The sequence below is a fragment of the Brachionichthys hirsutus genome, chromosome 17 (assembly GCF_040956055.1).
Source record: "Brachionichthys hirsutus isolate HB-005 chromosome 17, CSIRO-AGI_Bhir_v1, whole genome shotgun sequence".
Taxonomy (NCBI): Eukaryota; Metazoa; Chordata; class Actinopteri; order Lophiiformes; family Brachionichthyidae; genus Brachionichthys; species Brachionichthys hirsutus.
The window spans coordinates 12130693-12145348 of NC_090913.1; the positions used below are offsets into that span (position 1 = coordinate 12130693).

At 53.4% G+C, this 14656-nt stretch overlaps 1 protein-coding gene across 1 annotated transcript; it reads right to left on the minus strand.

The window, feature by feature from the left end:
• Positions 1–5244: 5244 nt before the first annotated feature.
• On the minus strand, positions 5245–12626 carry pdgfba (platelet-derived growth factor beta polypeptide a). The gene is made up of 6 exons (XM_068751092.1): positions 12522–12626; positions 9648–9750; positions 8518–8583; positions 8250–8443; positions 6620–7637; positions 5245–6147 (listed from the first exon to the last, which is right to left on the minus strand). Exons 1-6 carry the CDS (start codon positions 12624–12626, stop codon positions 6017–6019), a joined length of 1617 nt encoding a protein of 538 aa, XP_068607193.1. The 3' UTR covers positions 5245–6016.
• Positions 12627–14656: the final 2030 nt, after the last annotated feature.

The window sequence follows — 14656 nt, forward strand, 5'->3', positions numbered from 1 at the left end:
GTTATTCTCTCCGTCCTCTTTCTGAATGCCATTGTCTCGCCGCTGCTTCCTCTCCGGTTCCCTCCTTCTGCTGCACCGGCATCTGAAACAAAAGGGGGAGGGGTGAAAGCCTTTGTTCTTCAGTGACTTTACATCTGATGTGAGGGCGGAAGCTTTTTCATGGTCCAAACTGTAATTAGGCTTTGCTCGTACAATAAGCCGCTGCCCTTGATGGGGCCCCGTGAGGATCAACGACGGAAGGCCTCCTCTTCCTCGCTGCTCACCTCAGGTTATGACGGCGGCCTTCAGGGCGACCTTTTAATGCAGTGCAGCCAAATAATTAAAAACCGAAGAAGAAAAATGATCGGGGAAGCGGATGGATCCATCGGGGCTGCAGCTTCCGACGCTTCAGACCTTCATCGCTCTGACTGATGTGTGCGTGTGTATGTGTGTGTGTGTGCGTGTACTACTGTAAATGTACAGTCAAGTGTCTCACTCTTCCTCTTCCTGCACTAACATCTGGATGGGTTCTGTTCTGGCGGCCTGGAGTCAGAGCCGGATCAGGTCTGGGCCGGATCCCAGGTCTCCTCTGTGGATTGAGTGGATCTGCGTCTCGGCCGTTTCACCGATAATCCACTCTAACTGTCTTCATAATCGATCCTTTGTGTGGGCGTGTCGTCGCCGCCGGGCCTCCGGGCCTCCGGGCCTCCAGCCTGGTGAAGCCGCGCCGCTCATTGTTCCTTCCGGTTCCGGCTGTCGCTGCGTCACCGGGAAACTCCGGAATTTCAGGCACGCACTTCGTACTTCCTGTGTTTTTCCCGTGTTGCTAAGGTAGCACTTCCTGTTTCCAATGCTGGAAACACTGCCTGGATGCAAAACACACATTCACGCACGTCATGGTTCTGTTCAAAGGCACGGCGGTGTCGCATCCCGGACCCGTCCTCGCGGTTTCTTCATCTCCGTCACGGCGTCTGCAGAAACGGACGGTGCTGCTCTACAATCAGAGCAGGGTTCTGACCCCGGCAGGGTCACGACGGGGAGCCGACACACCGCCCTGCTGTCTGTCACACTCACTGTGTGGCAGCACACACACACACACACACACACACGCACACACACACACACATTCTTAGAGTCTTAGTCATTTGTTCACAGAAAACACCATTGTCAACATCCAGAGAAACAGACAGCTGGTCCCGGTGCGGTCTGGTTCTGGGCTGGTACTGCTGCTTTGTGGGGGGGCGGGGCGGGGCGGGGGGGCTGCACTGATGGAGAGTGAAAGGAAGAAGTGTTCGAGTGTAACACTGCTGACGTCAATCCTTCCTGGGGAGGATTCCTAGCAGCTCGGACAAGAAGCGGAGAGCAAGAAGGGGGCGTTTACTGTCCGACTGTTTCAGCAGCTTCTCCTACAACTGTTTCAGCAGCTTCTCGTCTGTTTCAGCAGCTTCTCGTCTGACTGTTTCAGCAGCTTCTTGTACGACTGTTTCAGCAGCTTCTCGTCCGACTGTTTCAGCAGCTTCTCGTCCGACTGTTTCAGCAGCTTCTCGTCCGACTGTTTCAGCAGCTTCTCGTCTGTTTCAGCAGCTTCTCGTCTGACTGTTTCAGCAGCTTCTTGTACGACTGTTTCAGCAGCTTCTCGTCCGACTGTTTCAGCAGCTTCTCGTCTGACTGTTTCAGCAGCTTCTTTTTACACTGCACCAAACGCACACTGATGATATGCAGGCACACGCACATGTACCTGCACATGTACCCTATTTGTACATGCAAATAGGGTAAACGGTGCAGTATCATTCACGGAAAGGACACAATTTAAACACGGGTCCAAATGCACACATCGGCACCGCCACGGAGGTTCTGTGTCTGACTGTCTGCGGACGGATCCTGATGAAATGTTCAGCAAACGTTGGGATTAGAGGGTGAGACGGGCGGATCAGGGTCATTACGGAGAGAGAGAGAGTGGCGAGCGATAAACAGGACCGATCACAGGAGGAGAGGAGGGAATGTTTGGGATAAGGAACAGCGTCATTCCTCTTCCTTAGAACTGGGGGGGGGGGGGTGTCCGTATACTTGTGGCCACATTGTTCTCCACATTCCACAATAGTAGTAATTTATAAACCTTAAGTTAATTTTGTTTTGGATTTTTAAAGGTTTTTCTTCTTTCCTCACATTTCAAGCGTTCATAACTCGATCCCACAAAAACAGACTGAAGTTCTATCGAACGAAAATGAACCGAATGAGTCATGATGGTATGAACTGAGGTTAATTTCAGTCGTTCAGTCACAAAAAATGTCTGGTGGTGTGTGTGTGTGTGTGTGTTGCGACACACGTGCTGCCTTACACCACATCCCATCAGAAACCAGAGACAAATATATTTCTGTTTTGAGCGAACGAGCGCTTCCCCTTTCCGTCTTGCTTCCCCTCGTCTTTTCATGTAAAGAACGAGAGCAGAGCGGCGTGATTCTAAAGGCCGGATGAAAGAAGCGGGAATATATGAGGGGGGGGGATCTCAGCACTTCTCTCTCAATAAAGGGGTCCAGAGAAGAAATGCACAAACCCTCGCTTCCCGTTTCACTTCTGTAAACTTGGTGAAATGGGAATGAGCCAGCGTGTGGTTACCGTAACCAAGAGCCCCCCGGCACAAATAAAGGCCCTTCCTGTAACGTCTGGGAGTCCCGGGGAGCCGCCGCCGCCGCCGGCTGCACAAGTAGGGTCGGGGTTAATGAACAACCGGGTTCGGGGTCCGAGAGCAAACAAACTCTCAAGTAGTTTGAGGCCGTGCAGGTCAAACCCGTGACCAGGCCCGGAGGTCTGAACGCTCGTTTCCCGTTGGACAAAGATTATTATTCACCAGAACCCGCGTGCACATGTAGCCCGGTTAAAAAAAGAAAGCCGTTGCACGCCTGCGTCCATCCGTGTGCGGAGGAGAGGTTTGGGAAGATGGTTCTGAGTGACGGATGCAAGAGGAAAATCTTTCTCTCTTGATTCTGACTTCAGCTCCCTGTGAGATAATAACAGGAAACCGAACAGGATGACGGGCGGGAAGACGGCGTTCCCAGCCATTGTGTGTGCAGCGGGAATGGCGGTGAAAATGGAGCGAGGGTAGAGCCGCCTTGTGCGTTGCTTTTGCGCTTCGTGCTACGATCTTTACGAGGGATTGATGTTTTGTGTGAAGGTGAAGTCCTTTCTGCTGCTCTCCAGGGTTCATGGCTTCATCAACCGATAATTGTGTATCATCAGATTTCTCGCCAGCTGGGAAAATTCATGTCGTCATCGATGAGCAAAATGAAGTTATTGAGTCACAATAAGGACAAAATCACTTTGTGAGGCTGGGAGATCACAAACGGTTACAAACTGACTGTTATAAAATGCTGGGGTCCGTCTCTGGTGAAATGCGAGATACGCTAGTTTTTGTGTAATCCTTGCATGTGCATTCTTTGTCAGCAGGATTACACAAACGCTGTGTCCTGTGACGGAGGGCGGACGGAGGACGAAGCGTAGGCGATTGACGGAGCTGGAGCCGAAACGCCCTCGCTGAACATCTCCTCCAGGCCAAACCGCTAGCCCTGCGCAGGCTAACGCCGCTGTGGTGAGACTGCGTCTGTTTGTACAGCGTGTCGCCGTGAGGTGGGGTGGGGTGGAGCGGTCATTTGGGTTTTCCTCCAGACCGTGAAACAAGCGCAGCGAGGAAGATTCACTTCCCCATCTGAACAGACCATAATACGGAAACAAACAGCCAAAACTTCCAGGAAAAAATTATTTAAAAATCTGAATCCATGGAACTTTTTAATCACAAAATATGCATCTCATACACACCAGGAAGTCAGGAAGGTGTGTGTGTGTGTGTGTCTACCTGCAAAAAGGTGTCCTAACCGCCGTGACCCCTCCACCAACTGTGTGTGTGTGTCTTGTCGAGTGTGCGTCAAATGTAGGCGGGCCAACCGCACCGTTTACCCTCCACGCCACGGTGTTACCTGGGAGGTGGTCGGTGACCCTGATTGGTCGTTAGGCCGGACGCAGCGCCAGGACACACACTCTCCATTTGTTTCACACACACTCGTCATGGGGTCACCACAGGGGTGGCAGGCAGCCACACGTGCGCACACACACACACACACACACACACATCACAGTTCACCGGTAGCAGGGAGTCAGTCCGGCCCGGGTGACCCGACTGAACCTTGGCTCACCCTCCTTGGTTCATTGCACCGCTCAGCCTCACACCTAGCTGAGCGCTGGCCGGTGGAAGAACCTGCAGGGGTCGCGACCTCAGCAGGAAGGTGTAAAAGAATGAAGGGCAGAAACGGGAAAAGGGAAAACGAATGACAGCAGCAGATTTAGAGGAACTACAACCGGCTTGGTTTAACGTGAAACGTTCAGTGTCTGAAAACGTTTGGTCAGCAAAACGCTCGTTCACGCCACCGATGATGTCACGGCGCTAGCGAAGGTGACGGATAGCGAGAACACGATGGAGCTGCCAGTCAGAGCTGTGAAGGACGACTCCGGATGAAAAACCATTTAATGGTTCCTAAACTTTGAGGAACTGAATTGAAACGCGCGTGTGCCGTTAAGGCGCGTTAAAATGTCTGCTGGTGACGCTCACGGCTCCGCCTCCAGGTAAATCCCATTTCCTTGTGTCTAAACATAAATCGCTGGTTTCCAGGCGACGGCTCGGACTCGCAGGATTCCTGCACGGCTGTAAGTGTGTGTGTGTGTGTGTGTGTGTGTGTGTGTGTGTGTGTGCTGGCGTTGCAGGGGAGACCGTTTCAGCGGACATTAAAGAGCGGCGCCTCTTTAATGTCCGCTCTCGTCTACCTTCCTACCTGCTCATTTCATCCATGCTTCCCTCCATCTGTTCCGTTTCTCTCCTCTTTTCAGTCCACTCCTCCTCCACCCTTTCCTTCTCCCTCTCGCCTCCTTGCAATCCGTCTTCCGTCCATCCCCCCCCCCCTCTCCGCTGTCTCTCTTTCACCATACGATACCCCTCTGTTGACGTGTCCGTCTGCGGGTTGCTATAGCAACCGGACATTTCTGCTGACCCCTGCTTTGCTTTGGTGACGGAGCTGCAGGACATTCTGTCACAGGGCAAAGATTAGCCCACCGACGTATTTTTAAATCCATCCAACGCTCGCTCGCACAAATACACGCACAAATACACACACAAATACACGCACAAATACACACACAAATACACACATGCGTGCAAATATATTTTTTTTACATTTTTTTTTTATTATTAAAAATAACATTCATAACAGTAACATGTGTACAACCAATAATTAGAACGTCCGCACCAATAATTACACTTAAGATCTGGAGGATTTCGTATCCTCCTCTTTTTTTTAATAAGTTAAGAAATAAAGTTTTCTCCCCTCCCCACAGAAATGATCTTCTGGAAGCTTCTACGCATACAGTGTCGGCTATAACTGGCTGGCAGCGGCCTCTAGCAGCCTCGTGTTAATGTGGATATTCGCAGCGCGTTATCTCTATGCAGGCGTCGGGCTGCTGTCCCGTTCGGATCAGAACCAGCAGGTTACCGATATTCTCCGGTACACGAAGCTACAGGACAGAGCACATGGTCAGTGTGCGGCTACTCCAGTGTTAGATAAAGTTAGATTCAGACATAATGTTTGGCACCGAGGCCCGAGCTGCACTCGCCAGTATCCAGTCATCGTCCCAGTGGAGAAATCCAGTTCTCCACGTCTCCAGTTTCAACTTCAGCTCCATATTTAGCAGCCAATAATGACTTCTTAGTCCAAGTCTGAGTCACGGCTCTCCATTCGTGGCACAATTACTAGCGGGGGGGGGGGGGGGTTAGCTGTCAAATGTGTTTAAGCAGCCAATCAATGGCCGCCGAATGCAAGAAGAGCCCACCGGTCTGGCCTCGGGTAACGGATGGGCTCCCATCGATCCGTGATGATGGGATTTGCAGTTCGTACAAATGGAATCCAGTGTTTAGCGTGACAAATGTCCTCTCCCGCTGAGGAGTTCGTCCGATTGCGCTCGTCCTGTCCGTGAAGCCGGACGCTCAGCGGCAGCTCTACATGATCATGGCCCTGATGGCTGCTTTGCTGATACGCTTGCGGCGCTTCCTCCTGCGGCGAGGCGAGGCCGGTCGGAACGGGGCCCGGCGGTCCGAGGCCGAGACGGGCGGAGCCACGGTGGACGGCGCTAGAGGAAACCGAGAGAAGGAACACAGACGTTGACACCAAACAGCTAGTTTTCGGCTGTCACCACGGTTCGCATGTTGCCTAGACGAACACCGATATCTGAGATGTTGTGTTTGACGGGTTGGCAAGAAAAATCACACTCCTGGGAATCTCGCACCTCTCGCGCACGCCAAGTCGTAATTTCCTGCTGTTCCTGTCTGAGGCCGACAACGGACGTATCAGCTGTTCTCATCAGGTGGTCACATATCTGTTAGCAAACTCCACCTCCAGTTTGTCTCAGCGGAGTCATAAGCCACCGCCACCGCCATGCCACGCCCACGCCCACGCCCACGCCCACGCCCACAGTCGCCCACACTCCCCCACACTCCCCCACAGTCTCCCACAGTCTCCCACACTCCCCCACACTCCCCCACACTCCCCCACACTCCCCCACACTCCCCCACACTCCCCCACACTCCCCCACTGAGCTGTACCTGCATTTAATGTGCTGGGTTTGGGCCTCTGCTGAGGATGATGTGGATGAAGAGCAGTCTCCTGATCCAGTTCCGTCTGTACCGTCCCCTCTGTTGAATGTCTGTCCCCACCGGTCGCGTTTGAGTCTTTATCTGTTCCCTGATTGGCCGGCTCCGCCCCGGCCGAGTCGCCGCTGTTGGCTGACCCACTTTCCTCTCTCTGGTTCCCGTCTTTTGGACCGGCTGTCTCCGCCTCCGTCTGCCTGTGAGTTGTGACCGCTGCTCTTACTTGGCTGGTCACTGAGTCCTTCTGATTGGTGGACATGGGAGGGGTGGGGCTTCGTTCTGATTCGGGCATCTGGGCCGTGGTTCCGGGTGGGGAGGCGCTATCTGATTGCGGGGCGTTCAGTCGGTACTGTGTCCTCAGCTCGATGTCCTCTGCTGCTCCGTGGCCGTCCTGCTGTGGACGCTGATGAAGATGATGATGATGGTGATGCTGATGCGCACCACTCGCCTCTCTGTTCCCGTCGTAGCCGCTGCCGTGTCCGACCTGCTGTGGACTTCCCATGATGCTGTGCTCCGCCCTCGCTTCGGATGGCCGGCCGCTGACCGGCCCAAGCCCCCCAGCGATGGACGGAGGCGCCCCCGGCTGCATGTGGGCGGATACCTGGTGGGCCTTCGTCGTCCAGTGCACCAGGTGGGTGTAACTGCCCTGCTGCCACTGCCTTGCCGCCGGCTCCTCTGGGCGGTAGGGCTGCTGGTTGTGCTTCAGGTCGTCATGGCGATGCAGGTCGGCCTTGGTCGTGTGAGTCTTTGGTGGAGAGGGGTGGACGGTTCGGGGGAGGGTCATAGGAAGGTGGGAGGATGGAGGAGGCTGCAGCGGCGAAGCCAAGTTCGGGTTGGAGGCGCGAGGAGCAGTAACCGAGGAGGAGGAGGAGGAGGAGGAGGGAGGCTGGCACCTGCAGCTGACGTGGTCGTCCACCGAGATGACGGCTTTGTCGTACTGGGCTTTCCTGTTGATGAACTGGATCTTTATCACCTGGAGAAGATGCAGAGAGAACGCAAAACTTCAGGCAGGAAATCCCAACGGTGGTCCGACAGAAACGGATCCCAGGCGGCGCCTCAAGCGGATTCTAAACGGGTTGCGGAGGCGTGTCGTGGCAGGTAACCGCCAGCGCAGAAATCTGCTTTCAATCGGCGCGCCGAGGCTCCGACCGGCGGTGCTTTCAAAGGGATGAACGCAGAACGACTTGTTCTCCGAGTCGACGCCCACCTGAGCGTGAACGCCAGCTCTAATGATTACGTTCGGCTTCTCCGCAGGTGTCTGTGTGTGTACCTGCATGTATCTGCTGTGTGTACCTGCAGGTATCTGTGTGTGTACCTGCAGGTATCTGCTGTGTGTACCTGCAGGTGTCTGTGTGTGTACCTGCAGGTATCTGCTGTGTGTACCTGCAGGTGTCTGTGTGTGTACCTGCAGGTATCTGCTGTGTGTACCTGCAGGTGTCTGTGTGTGTACCTGCAGGTGTCTGTGTGTGTACCTGCATGTATCTGCTGTGTGTACCTGCAGGTATCTGCTGTGTGTACCTGCAGGTATCTGTGTGTGTACCTGCAGGTATCCGCTGCGTGTACCTGCAGGTGTCTGTGTGTGTACCTGCAGGTATCTGCTGGAGGTGACGCTGGGGACACACTGCAGCATCCTGGTGTTGCAGCAACCGGAGCACCGCTGCACCTCCACGCAGTTCGGCCAGAGCATGAAGTTGGCGTTGCGGCGGTCCAGCATGGACCTCGTGACCTCCATGACCTCCGTCCGGGTTTTGCAGGCCGCCTGCTGGGCCAGCTGGGCGTCTACTGGTGAGAGTAGAGAGGTGAGAGATGCATAGGGCAGAAAGGGAGGGGGGGGGGTAAATGTGGAAGCCTACCGAGACTTCTCGCGACACGCCCGTGGGTGTGGTTTGGGAGTACATCGTGCTCGTCTTCTTCCTCTTCTTCTACGGAGACAACGGGAGACGAGGGAGGAGTGGAGACAAAGGAAGGAATGAGACAAACACACAAAGAACGCCGGCGTGATGCTTCCCGACTTTTATCTGGCCAGGACTTTTCCAAAGCCGAGGGGAAGTCTGGAAACACGAGAGACCGCTCGGTCACTTTTTAGCCGGGCTCATTGTTCGCCGCACACAGGAAGACATTCTTCTCCTTCTGCTAAAACAATTAGGCTTTTTCTGCCACAATTTGTCCTTGGGCTGTGGAGAATAGTGTTGAGGAGAGATATGGGTTGCTAAATTTAGCTCGTGTGTGTTTGCACGCTAACATATGTCTGAAACTCCTAATTATATCCCTGGACTGCTTCTGGTCACGGATGCGTCCTTCGGTTGCCTGTTAGCACTAATTAGCATTCTGCTGCAGGGGGGGGGGGGGCTTCCTTCTTGTTCTCTCGGATTCTAATTTTATCCGTGCATGTGCATGTGAGTGTGCGTGTGCATGTGCGTTTAAATGTTTAAAGAATTCCTCTCTTCCTCTTTTGTGCATTTCTTAACATGCGACCCGTTTCATTCGACGGATGCCAACAGTTAGCATTAGCATGTAGCCACATGGGCGTGGGACAAGTTAGGACAGAAGCCTCCTCTGGGGACTAGGAACATCCGGAGCAGACTGCGGATCAAACTCAGACTTCGAGCCACTTCCACGGTCGCTGCTGTGTTATTTATGCATTCGGGAATGATCAAAGGACCTCCGATGAATATATGCATGCGTGACTCAGAAGGAGAAGTTGCCTCGTGTGTGCGTCTGACTGTTGGGGGGGGGGGGGGGGGGGGTTCACGTTCATCTATATTTCAAAAACCCAGGGAGTCGGAGAACGAGGCCGTGACCTTGTGCTGCAAGTTTTCCTCATTAAGCAGCTTCGTCATTCCTGCAGCCGCCGCTGGTAAATATTTCTTTGACGTGGTGCTAATGCTGCATTCCTGTCTCTTCAGGCGTCTGTGGACTCTTCCGTGCATGTGTGTGTGTGTGTGTGTGTGTGTGTGTGTGTGTGTGTGCTGGTCATTAGTACCTAATGCGTTAGACTCCTGCTGCAGCAGCAGCTTCAGGTCGTCCACAGAGGCGATGGGGGAGTTCCTCACCAGGTCAACCAGCGACGGAGGGAGCGGATCACCCTGCGGAGACGGACCCGGTTATTGATCCGAATTGATCTATTACCGCAGCCAAGGAGGTTCTGTTTTGGTGCCGTCTGTCTGATTGTTAGCAGGATTACAGGGAAGAACTGCTGGATGACTAAAACTCAGAAGACGAGTAAAGATCAAAGAGCACGGGTGGAGCGAGGGAGCGGCACGCAGAGAGTGAGAGCGGCTGCATCGCTTCTTCCTCCTGCTCCAGTTTCACTTCCTGCTGCAGAGGAAGTGATGGTTGTGCTGTTTGTTGCTGCTGCCGTCACGCTCCTCGTCTGTTTAGCCACAAACACGCCGCCGTGGCACAGGAAACGAGCATCGTGCCGATCACCGAGGAAACATCGACAGAAGAGAAAGCATTCATTGATCCGCCGCTGAGCTGTGGCTTTAAAACGACTGACATGCCGTACGTTGCAGTCGAGAAGGAAGCCAGGCTGGATCTTCCTCGGGGACTCGTGTGTTTGGCTTCCGGAGAGGATCAAACGCTGAATACGCGGCGTTCCGTGTCACGCTTGGCTGTAAGATGCCCAACCTCGGAGCGCCGTCACCTCCCAGATAGAGGCCGGAACAAATTAAGGAGTGTTCGGAATGCGAGGGGAAAACATTTTGCCTGCGTCTCCGTGACGCCCTGAAGACACTCGTTTTATGGCTTCAGCCATGTTCCGACATCCAAGCGAACATCTGGAGGAACATCTGGGCCGCCGCTCCCAGAAGGCGGGAGTGAAACGGGTGGAGAGCGGCCAGCGAGAGCATTGGCTGACATCCGTTCACTTTCTTTTCATGCTGGGCCGACTTGATATCACGACTTTCTATTTACATTCTCTGGAGCGTCGAGAACGTTTAATTTAAATCTATGACGCCACAACGGAATAAATCGACCAACTCTTCCGGGTTCCAGCCACAGAAGCTCCCGATAAAGGTCGTCGTGTTTATCCAGAAGGTTAACCTCTCCTGACCTTTGACCGATAACGTGTGCTCATATTTGTTCATCCTCTCAGATCAAAAAGGACTGAAACATGTCTTTAATTGTCATTTAGGTCGCTCTCATTTTCATTTCTCATCTCCTCTCGCTGGCGGCGGCGACGACGATGCCTGGATGACTTTCCGGAGCCCTTGGCTGACCCAGTTAAGCAAACACACACACACACACACACGCACACACACACACACACACATTCTCCCCCGTCTTTTCCAGTTCACACACAGATGCTCCAACCCTTAACTCTCCTCCCAGTGTGTCCAGAGATTATTCTGTAACAAGGCATCATTACAGCGGCAGAGTTCATCCTGAACAAACACACACACACACACACACACACACACGCACACACACACACACGCACACACACACACACACGCACAGCAGGGGTGCTTTGTGTGACTGTTCATGGTTGGTCTATAAAGACACCAAGAATGGAAGCTGCAGGATCTTTATGTCTGACACGGCATGAGCTGCTGTTGCTAAGCGCTCGGGTGGAGCAGACTGCATGGTAGGATGTCACGATGTACTAGCAGGTCACACGCACACGCACACACACACGCACACACGCACACACGCACGCACACGCGCACACGCACGCACTGCGCCGGGCTTTGAATGAAGCCTGGAAGGCAACGGGAGTGTATGGAATGTTTGAGGAGAAAGGTGAAGTGTAATGGAATGTAATTATGGGGCCGTCTGACTGCTCAAACACACACATGCACACACACACACACACACACACACACACACACACACTCAAACGGCAACCACACAAAAACACCCTGGAACAAAGTGTGTGACGCGTGACTCACACGCCAGTCACAACACACGGCTGCTTTTATCAGAGGCAGGGCCAGCAGGTTGTAATATCACACGCACACACACACACACGCGCGCACACGCGCACCAGTGATGAATAACGAGGAGTCTGACGGAACCTGAAGGCATCACTGGAGAGCTTCTGCTGTGACCTCACACCCAGAGGCGTTTGGGTTCATCTGTGAACGTGCAGAGCTTACGCGCTGCAGCGCACGGGGCTGACACTGCGCTGTCCTGCCCGACACAGGAGCACGCACGGACACCCCCCTCTGCAGCGCACACGCAAATCCAACGAGCACATACGACCACCAACACACACACGAACACACAGCACAGAAATCCCTGGCAGATTAGTTGCTGTTCTTATGTAAAATGGATCAGGCTGGGCAGCTGTGTGTGCGTGTGTGCGTGCGTGCGACTGACAGATGTCAACGATGTGTCACTTTTTTTCCCATCACTGGACTATGTGGCCGGATTAGAGCATCACGGAGGCTCAGCTGGCCGAGCGGGTCGGTGCGAACTTCCTGGCTGTTAATGGGCCGCCGGACTGGGAGCGCTGGGCTGACTGGGACCAGCAGAGCAGCCATCGGCCTTCCTGACTCCTCCTGGTTTCACTTCAGGAAAGCTGCTGTTATAAAACATAAAGAAGAACTCGGTCGCTCCAGAGACGCACGCAGGCTGCAGGGGAAACGGCGTGCACGCACAGAGCACGGTGGATCCGGGTTCCGGGGGGGACCCCCCCCCCCCCTCACCAGACAACAACATTCCCACCCATCCAGTAACTGTCGGTGCGTCGAACAGAGCAGAACCTGTTCCGCTGCAGTCATTATCCTGCTTTGGTGACAGACATCTGAAGACATCCCAGAAACACTCCAGGCAGGGAACAGCGCAGGAACGGGTTTAGGACGAGCACGTCGGGCCCGTCCCGCCCCCCCGCCGGCTAGAGGTCATGACTTACCTCGGCGCGTCCGAGCCGCAGCCGGGCCGCAGAGCGCGCAGGGCGCGCAGGGCGCGCAGCCAGCAGCGGCAGCAGCAGCAGCAGCAGCCGGACCCAGGAGCTCATGTCGCCGCCGAGCCTGAGGAGCCGCGGGCGGCCGGCTGGACATTTAGCAGCTCGGCGTCCAATCCCCCGGTAGCACCGAGCGGAGTCCCGGTGTCGCGCGCTGGTCGGTAGTCCGCGGGGCGCGCGCTGAGATGTGTCGCCGCTTCTTCGAGCGGTCGTTCACGCGGACTCGCGCGCAGGCTCGACGTCTGGCTGTGTTCGTGCGGACGCTTTGAAGAGCAGGAGAGACATCAAGGTGCTGAGCGGCAGGTGCGCAACGCAGGGGCCGATTCCCGGGTCGGTGTGCGCGTCAGGACGAGGCCCGGTAAGATAAAAGCCGGGATCTAAAGAAAATAAAAACGAAAGGATCTACAACGTGCGGGCAGGTGCGTCCGACCTCCAGTCAAAAACGCGCACGGCGAGCCGCGCCTCCGAAAGTAACGCGGGGTTCCCTTCACGAGCGAAGCCCCGCATCTCCAAAGGTCCGTGCGTAAAAGTTGGAACAGCAGGCGTGCGTAACTCTCTGGACGTTCCGCTGCAGAAAGCAGATTATTCTCATCTCCGAGTGATTGCTGGGAGCGCGTCTGTTTGATCTCCTTACGGTAGCTGCCCGGTAGAGATGTCTCTCTCTCCCCCTCTCTCTCCCTCTCTCGCTCTCTCTCGCTCCCTCCCGGTGCTCTCCCGTTCACCGGCCCGCGTCTCTCCTCTCTGGCTGCCTCTTCAGCAGAGAACAGCTTTTCGAGATAACAGTTTAAAGCACAAGAGAAAAGAACGCTCGTACAGGAAGTTGGGAGATCTTTCAAAATAAGATGCTTTTTGGCGTTCCTGTCTTTGTGACGAATCTGGATTGCTGAAGAGCTCTGCTGGAAACATGAAGACTATAAAAAATCTACAAATCAAATCTATTTTTTTATTTGTTGATAAGATAAGATTTTTTTTAAGATAAATCAAACCATATTTCAAGATGTTGTGACACAGCTTGACTTTGGATAATTTAACTGGTTTAACATCCATTCATCCATTTTATTCTGCTTTTTAAATACATTTTATGGATGTAAACGGGAAGGAAATATGCTTTATCACTTTTTTAATGGTTATCATTTCTTTTCTTTTTTTTTTTATGTTACGACGCTGTCACATTGAAGTAAAGTTTTACTTTGAAGGTTCCTCGCAGGAAGTGGAGATTCTCCAGTGGCGGACTTGACTCTGGTCCTTCGATCTGTGCCCCCCCCCCCCCCCCCTCCCAGTTCCTCTCCTCTTGAAGTCAAGGTTTGCCACCTCCTTATTAGGAGCAACTAAAAGCTCTTAAAGGGAAAGTTTGGTCTGTTTAAATTTACATTTAATGCTTTAATAGTATATATTACATCTATGTTTTAAATTATATATCAGCTACACTTTATGAGTGATTTTATTTTAAGTATTTTGTAAGTTGAGCTAGGCTATCCTGTAGAATACGATTGTTGTTGTTGTTGTTGTTGTTGTTGTTTCTTCCCGTGTAGTGTCAAACACAGGAAGTGCATTACATCATCAGTAAATCCAACCCCGCCCCAGAAAGAGGAAGCAGCAAAGCAGCTGCTTCGTGTTTGTTGTCGTCGCCATGGATTCCTGTTGGTGAAGGAAATCAAAGATCCCTTTAATAATCTAAGGTGAGACGTGAATGGATTCGGGTTAGCATGTGGCGCTAATCTCAGATTATCTCTGCAGCTGCATCTTCTCATCATTTCCATCCACTTGTCTGCTTTTCTCTCTTTTCACTCTCGCCTTCGCTCTTTCCGTCTTGAACCACGGCGAGCGCGCTCTTGAGCTTCCTGTCAATATCCTGATCTCATTAATCGAGCGAATGAATGTCTTCCCTGCTGCCGGCGTCCTCCGTCACTGCAGCCGGTGGCAGGATGGGACAAGCAGCCGCCGTGGGTTCAGACCGGGGTCAGAGGCCCGGCCCGCGGCCTCGGCGGCGCCGGCTGAATTGTACATTTCCAGAGCTGTGATGTTTTTATAGACGATTTCTACGTGTTTCAAAGACAGACGCAGACGAAGATTCTTCTGGATCT

Bases quoted from the DNA above. Each gene is read 5' to 3' on its own strand.
- pdgfba (XM_068751092.1), bottom strand. From the start codon at position 12,626: ATGAGCTCCTGGGTCCGGCTGCTGCTGCTGCTGCTGCCGCTGCTGGCT. The intron at 8,444-8,517 runs GTAGGCTTCCAC...TCTCACCAGTAG, and splicing joins GCGTGTCGCGAGAAGTCTCG to ACGCCCAGCTGGCCCAGCAG. The intron at 6,148-6,619 runs GTACAGCTCAGT...GGTTTCCTCTAG, and splicing joins ACCCAGCACATTAAATGCAG to CGCCGTCCACCGTGGCTCCG.